The 12,900-nt window shown below is 40.5% G+C and overlaps 1 protein-coding gene across 1 annotated transcript in view; it reads left to right on the top strand.

The window, feature by feature from the left end:
- Nucleotides 1–4,576: 4,576 nt before the first annotated feature.
- NUS1 (nuclear undecaprenyl pyrophosphate synthase 1 homolog (S. cerevisiae)) overlaps nucleotides 4,577–12,900 on the top strand; it is a 26,444-nt gene continuing 18,120 nt past the window's right edge. Inside the window, exon 1 of the mRNA XM_012650153.1 lies at nucleotides 4,577–5,197. Coding sequence (XP_012505607.1) covers nucleotides 4,783–5,197 — 415 coding nt within the window. The 5' untranslated portion in view covers nucleotides 4,577–4,782. The remainder of the gene's footprint in view (nucleotides 5,198–12,900) is intronic.

The following is a 12,900-nucleotide window of genomic DNA, read 5'->3' as shown; positions in this document are numbered from 1 at the left end:
GCGTACAGGTGTAGCATTATTTGAAAGTGGGCTTGGATTATTTGTAAATATATATTGCAAAATCTAGGGCAACCACTAAAAACAGTAAAAAAAAAAACCCCACATATAACTGATATGCTAAGAAAGGAGGAAATATGGAATGATATAAAATGCTCAATTAAAACCACAGAAGGCAGAAAAAGAGTAGAAGACACAAATAGTAACAAAAAACAAGGGCAGTAAATAGAAAAGAGTAATAAATATGGTAAATATTAATCTAACTATATCAATAAACATTTTAAACACTAATGGTCTAAATATACCAATTAAAAGAAGACTGTCAAAGTGGATCAAAAAATGAGATCCAAATATATGCTATCTATAAGAAACCTACTTTAAATAAAACTACACATATGGATTAAAAGTAAAGGGATGGAGAAAGATGTACCATGCCAACACTAATTAAAAGAAAACAAGAGTAGCTATATTAATTTCAGATAGAGCAGACTTCTGAGCAAGGAGAATTTTCAAGGATAAAGAAAAGCATTGCATAATGAAAAGGTCAGTTCTCCAAGAAGATATAAAAATCCTTAATATGCATGTACCTAACAAGAGTGTCAAAATATGTGAGGCGAAAACTGATAGAAATGTAAAGAAAAATGATGAATCCACTATTATAGTTGGAGACTTCAACACCCATCTAACAGAAATGGACAAACCTAGTAGGCAGAAAATCGTTAAGGACAGAGTTGAACTCAACACCACCATCAATCAACTGGATATAATTGACATCTATCAATGTGTCCACGTAGGTACCACTCTGTCAAGATGTTGACAGTTGGGGAGGCTGTATATGTGTGGGGCATACAGGAACTACCTGAACTGCATGTCTTTTTCTTTTTCTTTTTTCACTTTTTGAGAAGTTTATCGATGAGTTCAGCTTGTTGCGTTTCCAAGTATCTCTTCCTTTCTTCCTTCCTTTTTTTTTTTTCTAGTTTGAAGGTTTTAAGCATTCATTTGCAAGGATATCATTACAAACATTAATTAAAACATACAGTCTTGTTCTTGGGGCTTGAAAATTTTACAAGACTATATTTTAAATAATATTCATTTTAAATTCTTGCACTTAGTTCTCTTCTTAGAATGCGGCTTAATGAAAACCAAAGTTTGCTGTTTGAGTCAACATTTTTTTCTCAATATTGCTATTCTTTATGCTTCAAGATCCAGCAGTTCAAGCTTAGAGGATTTTACTTTTTAATGAAAAAAATGGTCCATTTAAAGAGCTATTTGTACTAGTTTAACCACAAGGTTACAATTGTCAAGAATGAAAAACATGCTATATGATAATGTCCTTTCTAAGAAAGCTTATTGAAATTTTGCCCCATTTTTTTTCTGCAGTAAATTACTGAGCACTCACTACTAACCAGAGACAAAAAGATAAGCACATCATGCACGTTATCACCTCAATCCTTACCACAGTCAAATGCAGCCAGGGATATCATTATCTCCATGGCACCATCTCTACTTTACAGTTGAGGATTCAGGGAAGGGAGTAAGAGGATTAGCAGGCTGAATTGGTTCTACTGAATCAGAGCCCAGGCCCTTACTCATTACCCTTAAATGCCTGTTCATCTCTTTAAAAATTTTCTTTCCTGTAAAATGAAGATGATTCCACCTGGTCTACATAGTTCATATATTGGTTGTGAGTATTAAGGTAACGTAAAGCAATTTGTAAACTGAAAAGTAAATCAAATACTGTTCCCACAATGTTTGGGATTTAACGTCTTTCTGAGGCTACATAACTCTTTCTGCATTTTTTTGTCCCTGGTAGAATTTGAGGGGTGAAGTGTTAAATATGTTTAATAAGTCCATACCTTATATCCTAAAGCCCCCAAATTCCTAAAAATGTCATATTTACTCCTTTTTTGAAATGACAAAATAAGAAAATCTTTAGAAGAGAGAGAACTCCGTAAACTTTGGATTTATGTACAGAGCAAGAAATCCAGTGTGGTTTTCTTGTTGTTCCAGAACTGTGTCTGAGAACAAAAGAGCATTGAATTTTTAACTCCTTCTGAGTGCAGAGAAGTTGGTAGTAATCACTAGATGCAAAGCAGGTTCACTGTGCACTGGTTATCAGTTGAGCCCATTGCATCTTGGACTGCACTTTTTCAAATGCCTGAGCCCGGTGAGATAGAACACGCACACAAGTGACACGGAGTGGGTTTATTACTTACCGATAGGCAGCAAAGGACAACAGAAGGATCAGATTCATGATTAGCCCATTCCCCAAGGCTGAGGGAGGACGGAGTCTCATCTGCCTGTGCCCCACTTGCACTGTAGCTCAGAGACTCCATAAAGGCAGTTTGTCCTGGGTTTTATACCCCACCGCAATGAGACATGCTGGGCTAAAGTGTTGAAGAACATCCTGTTTCTGGGACGGACAGGAACGAGCCTGGGCTGTTCTGACCAGTTCCTCCTTATCTCAGGATGTTACGTTCTAACACATTCTACAGTTATTCTTGAGAACTACAAGCAAGAAAGGGCAGGGAGCTGCTTTGGTCCAAGGCTACCCAGAGAACTGTTTTGTACAAGACACCTCCGTTCTTAGCCTACTGAAAGGTGCCAAAGAAGAAAAATAGCCCCTGCTGCTTCACACCTCTTTAGAAGAGATATTACTAGGCGGAAAATCCAGAAGCAAAACAAACAAACAAACAATTGGAGAGAGATGCCAGGATCCACATATTGGTGAGGATTATCAGATGGAGATGTGGCCAGAACCTTTTGTTTAAGCTTGCAATTCAAAGAAGTACAAAAGATATAGCCTGCCTGTGTCTGCAGACCTGAGTGCCGATCATGGGGACATGAGATTGATGGTGCTAATCTTGTCAGAAGTGGCAAACATTGCAGCAAAGAAGTGAGTACATCAGAGAAATGTGGCAGAGTGTCAGTGCTGGGGAGGAGCAGGGTGTGCAAAATACACAGCCCAATCTCAATGGGACGCTGGTGCCTAGGGAGCTTCCTTAGCAGAGTATCCTGCAGCTGCATAAACAGCAGCAATGGCCAGTGAGGCAGAAGACTGTGGGCTTTCCTGATCATGGCTTTTCCCTCTCCTTCTTCTTTGTCCATAATCATAGGAGCTGGTGAAAAGGAGACAGAGAAGTGTGTGAAGGGTGTGCCTGATGCCCAGCCTTCACTTCCTCAGGCTGAGCTGCCAAACGGAGGACAATTTTGAGATGAACATGAGATTCGAATTTTAAAATACAGTGAAGTGAGGGCGTGGTGGTGTGTCCCTGTAGTCCCAAGCTACTTGGGAGGCTGAGGCAGGAGGATGGCTTGAGCCTAGGAGTTTAAGACCAGCCTGGGTGATATAGAAACACCCTGTCTCACCAAAAAAAAAAAAAAAAAAAAAAAGAAAAAGTAAAATAAAAGTGAAATGAGTCTTAGAAATTGAAATGAGACTAGTTGTAAAAGGGACAGTGATTTTAAAAAGAAAGGCCCATAGCCAAGATGTTAACAGATGTTTCCCAGCAGGGAAACAGGGCTTTAGAGAACAAAGATTAGGTAGGTATTACAAAAATGCAGCTGTTTATACAGAGAAATATGTAAAATTTATATAAGTAAAATAAATATCATTATTATTGCACACACATATAGATGATGATCGAGGATATGGCATGTAGAATCAGCCTTAAGAAATGGGTTGGAATTTGGGCAATATCTAGCTGAGAAACAGGAATTCAGGAGAACGGAAGAGCTTGAGCAAAAGGGACAAAAACAGTACAGAACTGCTGCAGGGAAGCATAGAACTGGCTTAAAGGACCACTTTGAAGTCCACATGGGCCAGATCATTCGGGTGTGCTAAGGGGATGATAAGGCTGGGTGCGCAGTTTGCATCAAATGGTGGTGGTGATCGAGGTCAGGCGCAGTGTCTAGTTTCCTCCCCACTATAAACCTGGTGGTCAATAATCACTTGCCGAATGAATGAATAAAAGAATGAAGTGACTGAACTACCAGGCAGTGGAGCCTCTCTTTTATGTTATACTAAGCAATGGACATCTAGTAAGGGTACCGTTTATAAGGAAATGACCTGGGTAGAGGTGTGAAGCACGAACATTACTGAGGAGCCTCATCCCTACTCTGGGAAGAATGAGCCTTAGCTGGGAAGTTGAACAAAGAACAGTAGCAGGACCACTTCAGCCTTTGCAAACACTTTCCTTTTGGGGACCCTAGTTGATCCCTAGCATCAACACTTGCTGAAGGCTACTTTCCACCCCAGATTCTTTCTGGCATTTGTAATTCCTAATCCCCTTATGCCACTTTTACTCCTTGGAAACCGTTTCTGTTTGACCCGTGAGAGGAGACAGTATAAGACGCCCAAGACCCGAGGGACGCCGGGTCACTGGAACCGCCCATTCCACCCAAGACCACGTGTATCTTGCTGGCATCCGCTCCTCGCCCTCCACACAGCCAGGGGGCGCCCTCGGTCTCGGGTCCTCCTAGTTCGCAGGCGCACTCCCTCCCTCGCCGTGCCGGGCTAGAGCACATCCTCGGACCCAGAAGTCTCGTCAGAGTTCCACGCCGGCCAATCGGAACTATCCATGTACTATCGGGGGCGGGGCTGCCAAGGGAGGAGGAAGATGGCGGCGGGGGCGAGGTGAGGTGTTGGCAGTGGAAAGGGGCTCGGGCGCGGGGGGCGGGGGGACGCGGAGCTATGGCCCGCGCCGGCCGAAGGGGCGGATAAAAAGCCGTCGCGCCGCGGGTGTGGGCGGGAGGGAGGTGAAGGCGCCCGAGCGCCACAAGAGTATGACGGGGCTGTACGAACTGGTGTGGCGGGTGCTGCACGCGCTGCTCTGCCTGCACCGCACGCTCACCTCCTGGCTCCGCGTTCGGTTCGGCACCTGGAACTGGATCTGGCGGCGCTGCTGCCGCGCCGCCTCTGCCGCGGTCCTAGCGCCACTCGGCTTCACGCTCCGCAAGCGCCCGGCTGTCGGCAGAAACCGCCGTCACCACCGGCATCCGCACGGGGGGCCGGGCCCCGCCGCTGCCCACCGCCGGCTCCGCTGGCGCGCGGACGGCCGTTCCCTGGAAAAGCTGCCTGTGCATATGGGCCTGGTGATCACCGAGGAGGAGCAGGAACCCAGTTTCTCGGACATCGCGAGCCTAGTGGTGTGGTGTATGGCCGTGGGCATCTCCTACATTAGCGTCTACGACCATCAAGGTGAGGCCCGGTGCAGGGGTGGGGGATGGCCGAGGCGTCTCCGACCGCGAGGACCGCACATCTGGCAGGTGTGCCTGGGACGCGTGCGCTGTACACGGCCGCTCTCCCGGCTCCACGGAGTAGCCGGCGGCCACTATGTGCAAATCATAGTGCTGGCACTTTCGAGGAAGGGAGATTAACTTTATTGAACACCTACTAAGTCTTTGGATTTGATTCAATCGCTTTTCAACATTTAAAAAGTATTTCTTGTTCGTTGTAATAACTCAGTGAGGTAGATGGCGTTTGTATACCTTAGTTTCACAAACAAGGGAGCCGAAGTTCAAAAACATTAGCTGATTTGTCCAAGGTCACAAAGGTAGTAATGGGGGAATTGGAATTTTAGGTAGTCTGTGCTTTTGCACAGTCTTTGCCTTTTGGTTACACTGCCGTGTTTCTTCGAAGAGGTTCAAGGTCCTGTTCTTAAGTAGCAGTCAGGCTGTGGAGGATTTATGCATCAGCTGTGTGCTTGGTACTGCAGATGAGAGTGGTTGGGGCCAGGTGGTATTTGAACTGGGTTTGTGAAAAGTATGTGAGAGATTGGATAGGCAGAAAGGAAACTGGTCCCCTTCTGTATTTGGACGCCTGGGATGGCACATGATCCTTGATCATCAGTGGCCAACACAGTGCTTGATACAATTGTCCTCCCTTAACTTTTTATTGAGGGAGTGAATTTCACCATAGGGAGTACAAAAATTCAACTCTTACTGGATGGCTACAAACCTAAAGCACGGTGCCAGGCATATTCCTTGGAATCTTGCATTTAATTCTACAGACTCTCAGGCTTGTGGGAGCTAGGCACATACTCACATAGGTGACATGGTTAATAACAAGAAGTGTTGGGACTAAAGTAACTATGGTGAGAAAGGAGGAGAGAAATTCTGAATGGAGGAACTTGAGAAGTTCATGCAGAGGAGATGGGATTTAAGAGGACATTGAGGAATAGGTAAGGGATGAAGTTGAGAAAGGCTCTAAATGTCAGGTTTGGGTTTCAATCAAATCTTGAAAGCTTCGGAATTTCTTTAAAGATAAAGAAAGGTATAGTAAGAATGATTTAGGAGTATTGGCATGAAGAAAGGGAAAAGAAGGTTTTATTTTTATTTCAATAACTTAAATTACCAGTATGCTCTAGAGAGGCCACAACTTGATTTTTACCTTTAAATCTTTGTCAGGTAGGTAGACTTAAGTGTAGGGTTTTGTCAGAGAGGGTAAGTCTAGGTCAGACAGTAACTTACCGGGTAAGAGTAATATTTGCTTTCCCTATCATCTTCCTTGCAGCCAGCAGGGATTATGGTGACTCAGTAGCCTGTCATCATCAAATGATGATTTGCCCTGTACATTTTGATATATTCAGGGACAGACATTTGTAGTTTGTTTGTTTTTTACAGCAAGTCAGAAGCTAGAGGGACAGACATTATGGAACTTGCTAAAGAACTCTGCAGACCAGTAGGAATCACGAGACTGTTAGAGGGGACACAATCAGTGCCTAAACCAATACAACCAGTAGTCTGGGGGAAAAATAAGTGAAGCAGAAATGGAAATTAGTTAAAGACATGAAGGAATGTGGTAGATAGATTTATATCCAGGTTGTTATTTTTGTTTGTTTGTTTGTTTTAGGCGAGCACGAAAATGAGGTTTATTGAGGAAGGAAAGGTAGGGACTATAGGGCAAGAGCAAGATATAGGTTTACAGAGAGAGCATGGAATATATGCCACAAATGATGACCGGACCCATTGTTGCAGCAAAGGGAGAGCAGAGGAAGGGTGCAAAAAAGCCAGGTTATTCTTTTAAAGCAAGTATTTTTATCTTCCACTAGGGAAGGAAAATTATTTGACTTGCTGACTGTGCCTACTAGCCCAGGCTATAATATTGCCACACTTCCTTGTTCCGGCAATTCCTGTTATTGAATTGCTGATGTGATTCAGAAGTATCCTGTGTCATATTTGCTAAAAGAAAAATAATTGGTAGTGACACGGAGGAACTCAAAGTCAAGCTAAACCAAGTTTTGAGTGAGAACTAAAAGGCAGTTTAAAGAGCATTTTTAGTGAATGGATTTACAGGATTTTGTGTCTAACTGTAAAAGCATTTTTTTAAAAGGGATAAAGGATAATTTCATTCCTGAAGTAAGAGACCTTCTATTTACCCATTTTTGTTTTTGATTCATTCATTAATTTTACAGGTGATAGTTGGGTGTCTATTAAGTTCTAGGTACTCTTCCAGGCATGGGAATGTGGAAGTGTACAAAACAGACAAAAATCCCTGTGCTCCTGGGATTTAGAGTTTAGTGGAGTCTGACAAATAATTTAAATGGGAAAAATATGTGGTATTATAAGTGTAATGAGGAAAAAAAAACAGGCAAGTGTTCAAAGTTAGTGGGGTAGGAAGAGGTGCAATTTTAAATAGGGTGGCCACGAAAGCCTCAGTAATTTTTGAATATAGACCTGAAAAGGGATGAGGGAACAAGGCATGTGGATATGTGAGAAAAATTGGCCATTTCAGGAGATGTAGAAATACTTTATTCAGTTTTTCCAAATAAACTCCTAATTAAGCCTATTTCTGTATAGATATTAAACTTATAAAGAATTCCTGTTGACATGCTCATAAATGCCAAATTTATTGAGAACCTGCTGTGGTATATGGCAGCATTCCATTACATATACTAGCTTGAACAATAGCATTGAGTAAAGTGTTGGGAACAGTGACTATAATAGGTTAAGTTTACGTAATGAAAAGTTGGAAAATGAGATCAGATGAAAGCTTGGACAGCTGTTCTGGTTATCTTTTACTTTGTAGAAATCTACCCAAAGCATAATGTTTTTTTTTTTTTTTTTTTTTTGAGACAGTCTCACTGTGTTGCCCTGGCTAGAGTGCCATGATGTCGTCCTAGCTCACAGCAACCTCAAACTCCTGGGCTCAAGCAATCCTTCTGCCTCAGCCTCCCGAGTAGCTGGGACTACAGGCATGTGCCACCATACCCGGCTAATTTTTCTATATATTTTTAGTTGTCCGATTAATTTCTTTCTATTTTTTAGTAGAGACAGGGTCTCGCTTCTTGCTCAGGCTGGTTTCGAACTCCTGAGCTCAAACAATCCTCCCGCCTTGGCCTCCCAGAGTGCTAGGATTACAGGCATGAGCCACCATGCCCAGCCCCAAAGCATAATGTTTTAAAACAGCAGTTTACGTGTTGACTGAATTCAGCGGCAATTTTTCCTGTGGGTCACTCATAAGGTTGCAGTTAAATAGCGTCTGAGACATAAAGGTTTCTCATCGTATGTCTGATGCCTGGTTTGTGGTGGCTAGAATAGATGAGGGCAGGTGAATCATCTGTCTTCACATGGTCTGGAGGGCATGGCTAGCTTGGGCTTCCTCATTTAATAGTGGCTTCAGGATAATCAGACTTCTTACTAGGTGCCTGACTTCCTCCAGAGCGAGTGTTCCCAGAGACTTAGCGAAAGGCCCAAGCTGCAAGGTTGTCTTACGACCTAGCTTAGAAAATGATGCAGTGTTACTTTTACTGTATTCTCTTGGTCAGAGAAGTGACCTGTCTGCCCTGAATCAAGAAAATGTAGAAATAGACTTCACCTCCTCATGGGAAGATGGCTTGTGCCCAAAGGTGGGGAGAGGAGTGGGATGGAGGGCATTGATGTAGCCGTTTTGGAGACAGGCTTACAACCTTACATTTTTCCCTGCCCTCCATTGCTTCACCTCCAGATTTGTGTTTAAGTAAGTATTCATTCTCATTATGGTTGGATCTAGATTACATTTAACCCTTAGACTGAAAAATTCATTGATATTTACCTTGCTTTGACTCTGTCAACAAACTGAGCATTTTACTTTTCATTTCTTGATTATAATACTTTCTGCCAGTTCTTTAATCTGTCAGAAATTAGAGTTTATTTTCTCAGGAGAGTAATCAGGAATTTTTTGAGCTTAGAATCATAGTAAGGAAATTTGGTTATTTTGTCTACATGATTATAATTTAAGAAATGACTATAACTGGAATGGTACAAAAACCAGGGTTTGGGGCATGACTCTGACTTAAATGGCTTTTAGTATTACAGCCTTAGGGGTGTTAAGTTTGCCTGTGTCTCACTTGGAAGTATACCTAGCTGCAAGTCATCTGGATATATATCGCTATGTTCAGTGATGGAGCCTGCTTTTATTGCCTGGCTACATGGTGCCATGCTGGGAACCTTGCTGTATGTCAGTATTTTTCAAAACGTGGTCTGTAGACTATCTGCGAATGATTCATTGGTGATGCTTATAAAAAATACAGATTCAACACACTTAGTGATCAGACTGGATGAGGTGAGTGGGACCTGGGCGTTTCCATTTTTATCAAGCTACCTATATGATCACTTCTGCACATTGAGATTTGACCCTAACAGAGATTAAAGGATACTCTGCTGCTTGCCTTAGGTCAGATTATTCATCCTTGATGTTCCTTTTCATGAGTGAGGATAATTTGAGGGTGGGGGTAGGAGGGGGCTTAGTATTATTTGCCGTAAATTGAAATGATCCAGAATCAGGCATTGTCTTCTGTATGAGAATTCAGCAGTAAGACAACAAAAATCTTTTGTGTTGTTCTTTTAGTGTTATTTCCTTAGTTTAAATATGTACTAGGTGTCTTTTGAAGTGGTTTTTGGGTACAGGTTTCTCACACTATCATTACAAAAGTCTGCCTAGTATGATCCCCATCTTTTCAACCTAATTTTCAACATTCCGTATATTGAAAATATTCTGCTTCATCCGTAATCCAAGTTACTTAATGTTTCCTCCTCCTGAAATGTCCTCTTCTCCTTTTTCTGGCAAATAGCTATATACCTGCCAAAAGGCTATAGTTGATCCTTCCAAGCCCATCCTAACTATCATCACCTATGTAGCATCTCTCAACTATTCATTCCGTTCCCTGTCTCGCTCTGTCCCTGAATCTCCTTAGAATGTTGTACATCTCTAAAGGTACTTCTGTCTCTGCTTTGTATAGTAATGTTCATATGTATATGTACGTGAATTTTTGTTCTAGATTATAAGCTCCACAGATGCTATCCATCCTTCTCATTTTTGCTTCTCTTACAGAGTATAGCATGTCATGAGTAGTTAGTATGTATTCTCTGAATTCAAAGAGGGCTGTATTTCCAGTAGAGAAGAGTAACGAACTGAGTTGCAATTTGTTTCCCAACACTAATACCCAGAATTCTTAAAGTAATGGAGGAAAATGAACATAGTTTGCCTCAGCTTACTATTTGGCACACTGACCCAGATGCTATTGGGAAATATGATTTTATTAAGTATTGTTGTTCTTATGTTGAAATAGGTACTAGAAGAGTTGAAAGTCCAGATACAAAGGTGATTACATTTGCTATACTGAACAGTGCAACCTAGAGTGCTTGTCTTCCTTCATGTGGAAACTCATATAAGGAAACATTCTATTTCTAATCTTCACCTTTGTAGTACACTTCTTATACAGAATTAGCATCCTGGAATGTGCTCTTGTTTTTGTAGCAAAGGGCTGGCTACCTGTGAAAAGGCTATCATTGATACTTGTAAGTCCATCCAAACTATCACCTCCTCAGTAGCCTCTCTCAACTATTCCCTCCCTAGTCTTGCTCTGTCTTTGAAAAACTCTGTCTTGCTTTTGTCAATTTTAGAAATGACTTCATTCTCTGTATACCCTTTAATTTAGTACTGGGTCTTTGTATTAAAGTAAACCCTTATCTTAATAGTAATAATTATCTTTTGTTGAACTCTTACTCTGTACTGGATACTATACAAAAGTGCATTAAATCTTTAGCAGTTTTACACGTCAAGAAACAGACTTAAAAAGCCAAGACCCATATCTAGTAAGGAGAAGATCTAGAATTTCAACCAGATTTTATTCCAAAGCTTTTGTACTTAATCATTATGTTACATTGATTTCCACTGGTAAGAGAAAATATGACCACAACAGTCACTTTTAGTACTATTCCTGATCATACTGGGTTATGTTAAAGCCTTGGTAAAGTGATACTTATCTATAGGTGATAGAAATTTATTTGTAAAAGATATTTAAAGGCAGATAGAATTTTCTGCGTCCCACCAATATAAATGTTCATCCTGTGCTTCATAGAACACACTTTTTTAATCAACTAAATTTAATTTTATGGAGTTCCTGCTTTGTGTTGCGCTATTACTTTGTCAGCTGAGCAGGGTCTGTGAAGATACTCTCATTTTTAAAATGTGCAACCAGAGGCTGAAAAAGCCCACATGGCTTGTTCATTTTACACGTCTCTTGTGCTGAAGAGCTGGGACTTAAAACCCAGCACTCATTGCGTTACACTTTGCCACCATCACACAGTACCTGTTCCCCTATTGCAGATGCTAATTCCAGTATAATTGTTCTATGAGGTATCCTGGGCCTCGCTCTTGAAATAAAATTGTTTAATGGCTTATTTATTTTGTTACGATGTATCTTGTTATGACTACTTCAGTCTTGTAAAATTTTAATGGTAGTTTTTTTTTTCATTTTAAATAATTGCTCCATAAGTATATGTTTTCTTCTCTGAAGATTGCTTTCTAATAGTTTTATAATTGGGTTGTTAGAGGTAACTTACTTTAGTGTCTAGTTTAAAAAGAAAAAAACATGGGCCAATTTGAAGAACTGACATTTATTTATAAATGTTACTTTAATTCCACAGCTGGTGAGGTGCTTTTTAATGAGGAGACATTGTTTCAGTGTTTATATCATTTTCTCCCTTCTTTTGTTCTTATAAATACTTACTATATTTCTCTAAAAAAATGTGTTTCTATGGAAGGGAGTGGATACCCATAGTGAAAATTCTAATTTCAGATTTAAAAGAAGAGGTATTAAATATGTATTTTTAAAAATCTCCATTTTATGGACTTGATTATACATTTCACATAAGTTTTAAAAGAATCAGTATTTAAGGAATACAGGTGAGATTTGCTGATAGAATAGTCATCCAATTAAACTCCTTGTTACTTGGTTCCCTTAATTTGAAAAAAGTGTATGTCATGGCTTTATTACCCAGTACATGCTTGGGTGCAAGGGTAGACTAAATATTTGAAACCTATAAATCCAAAATGTCATTGTAACTTGTAGAGATTTTAAAAAGCTCCAATAAGGTGTCTGAATACAGTATATAATCTAATAGGTAGATTAGGCAATACTTAATTCTACTCTCTCTGAAAGAGTTTCTGTTCCTGGCTTCCATGACATCAAATATGCTTGAATTTCTTCCTCTCACTGCCTGTTCCTTCTGATCCTTATGTCTGGCTTCCTCTCTGTTCTACTTCCAAATGTTGTGGTGTCCTGAGACCTGGATTTCAGGTCATATTCTTAGATGCTTGGCCAAAGAATTGCTTGCACTTTGTAGGTCTATTTCCTCATCTGTAAAAGGATGAGATAAAATAATTCTTGAAGTTCAATACTATATAATTCTGTAAAATGCAGTTTTCTTAAAAATTTGAGTATTTTCAAGTGTTTTCCCCTTAAATCAGTTATATCTGAATGACTGTGGCCTCTGTTTCTTTTGACATAAAAAGACTTTTGTGATTGTTTCCTTTATTTCATCATTTTGGCTTTAGTTTAAATTCTAGAAGGGAAACAGGATGAATTACCAGAAAAAGAATCTCTACATATGTTATTACTAGAGGAATTGACTATCTCA

The sequence above is a fragment of the Propithecus coquereli genome, unplaced genomic scaffold (genome assembly GCF_000956105.1).
Source record: "Propithecus coquereli isolate 6110/MARCELLA unplaced genomic scaffold, Pcoq_1.0 Scaffold313, whole genome shotgun sequence".
NCBI classification, from domain to species: domain Eukaryota; kingdom Metazoa; phylum Chordata; class Mammalia; order Primates; family Indriidae; genus Propithecus; species Propithecus coquereli.
Note: the sequence above shows the minus strand (reverse complement) of the source record. Positions and strands in the feature narration are given on the sequence as shown.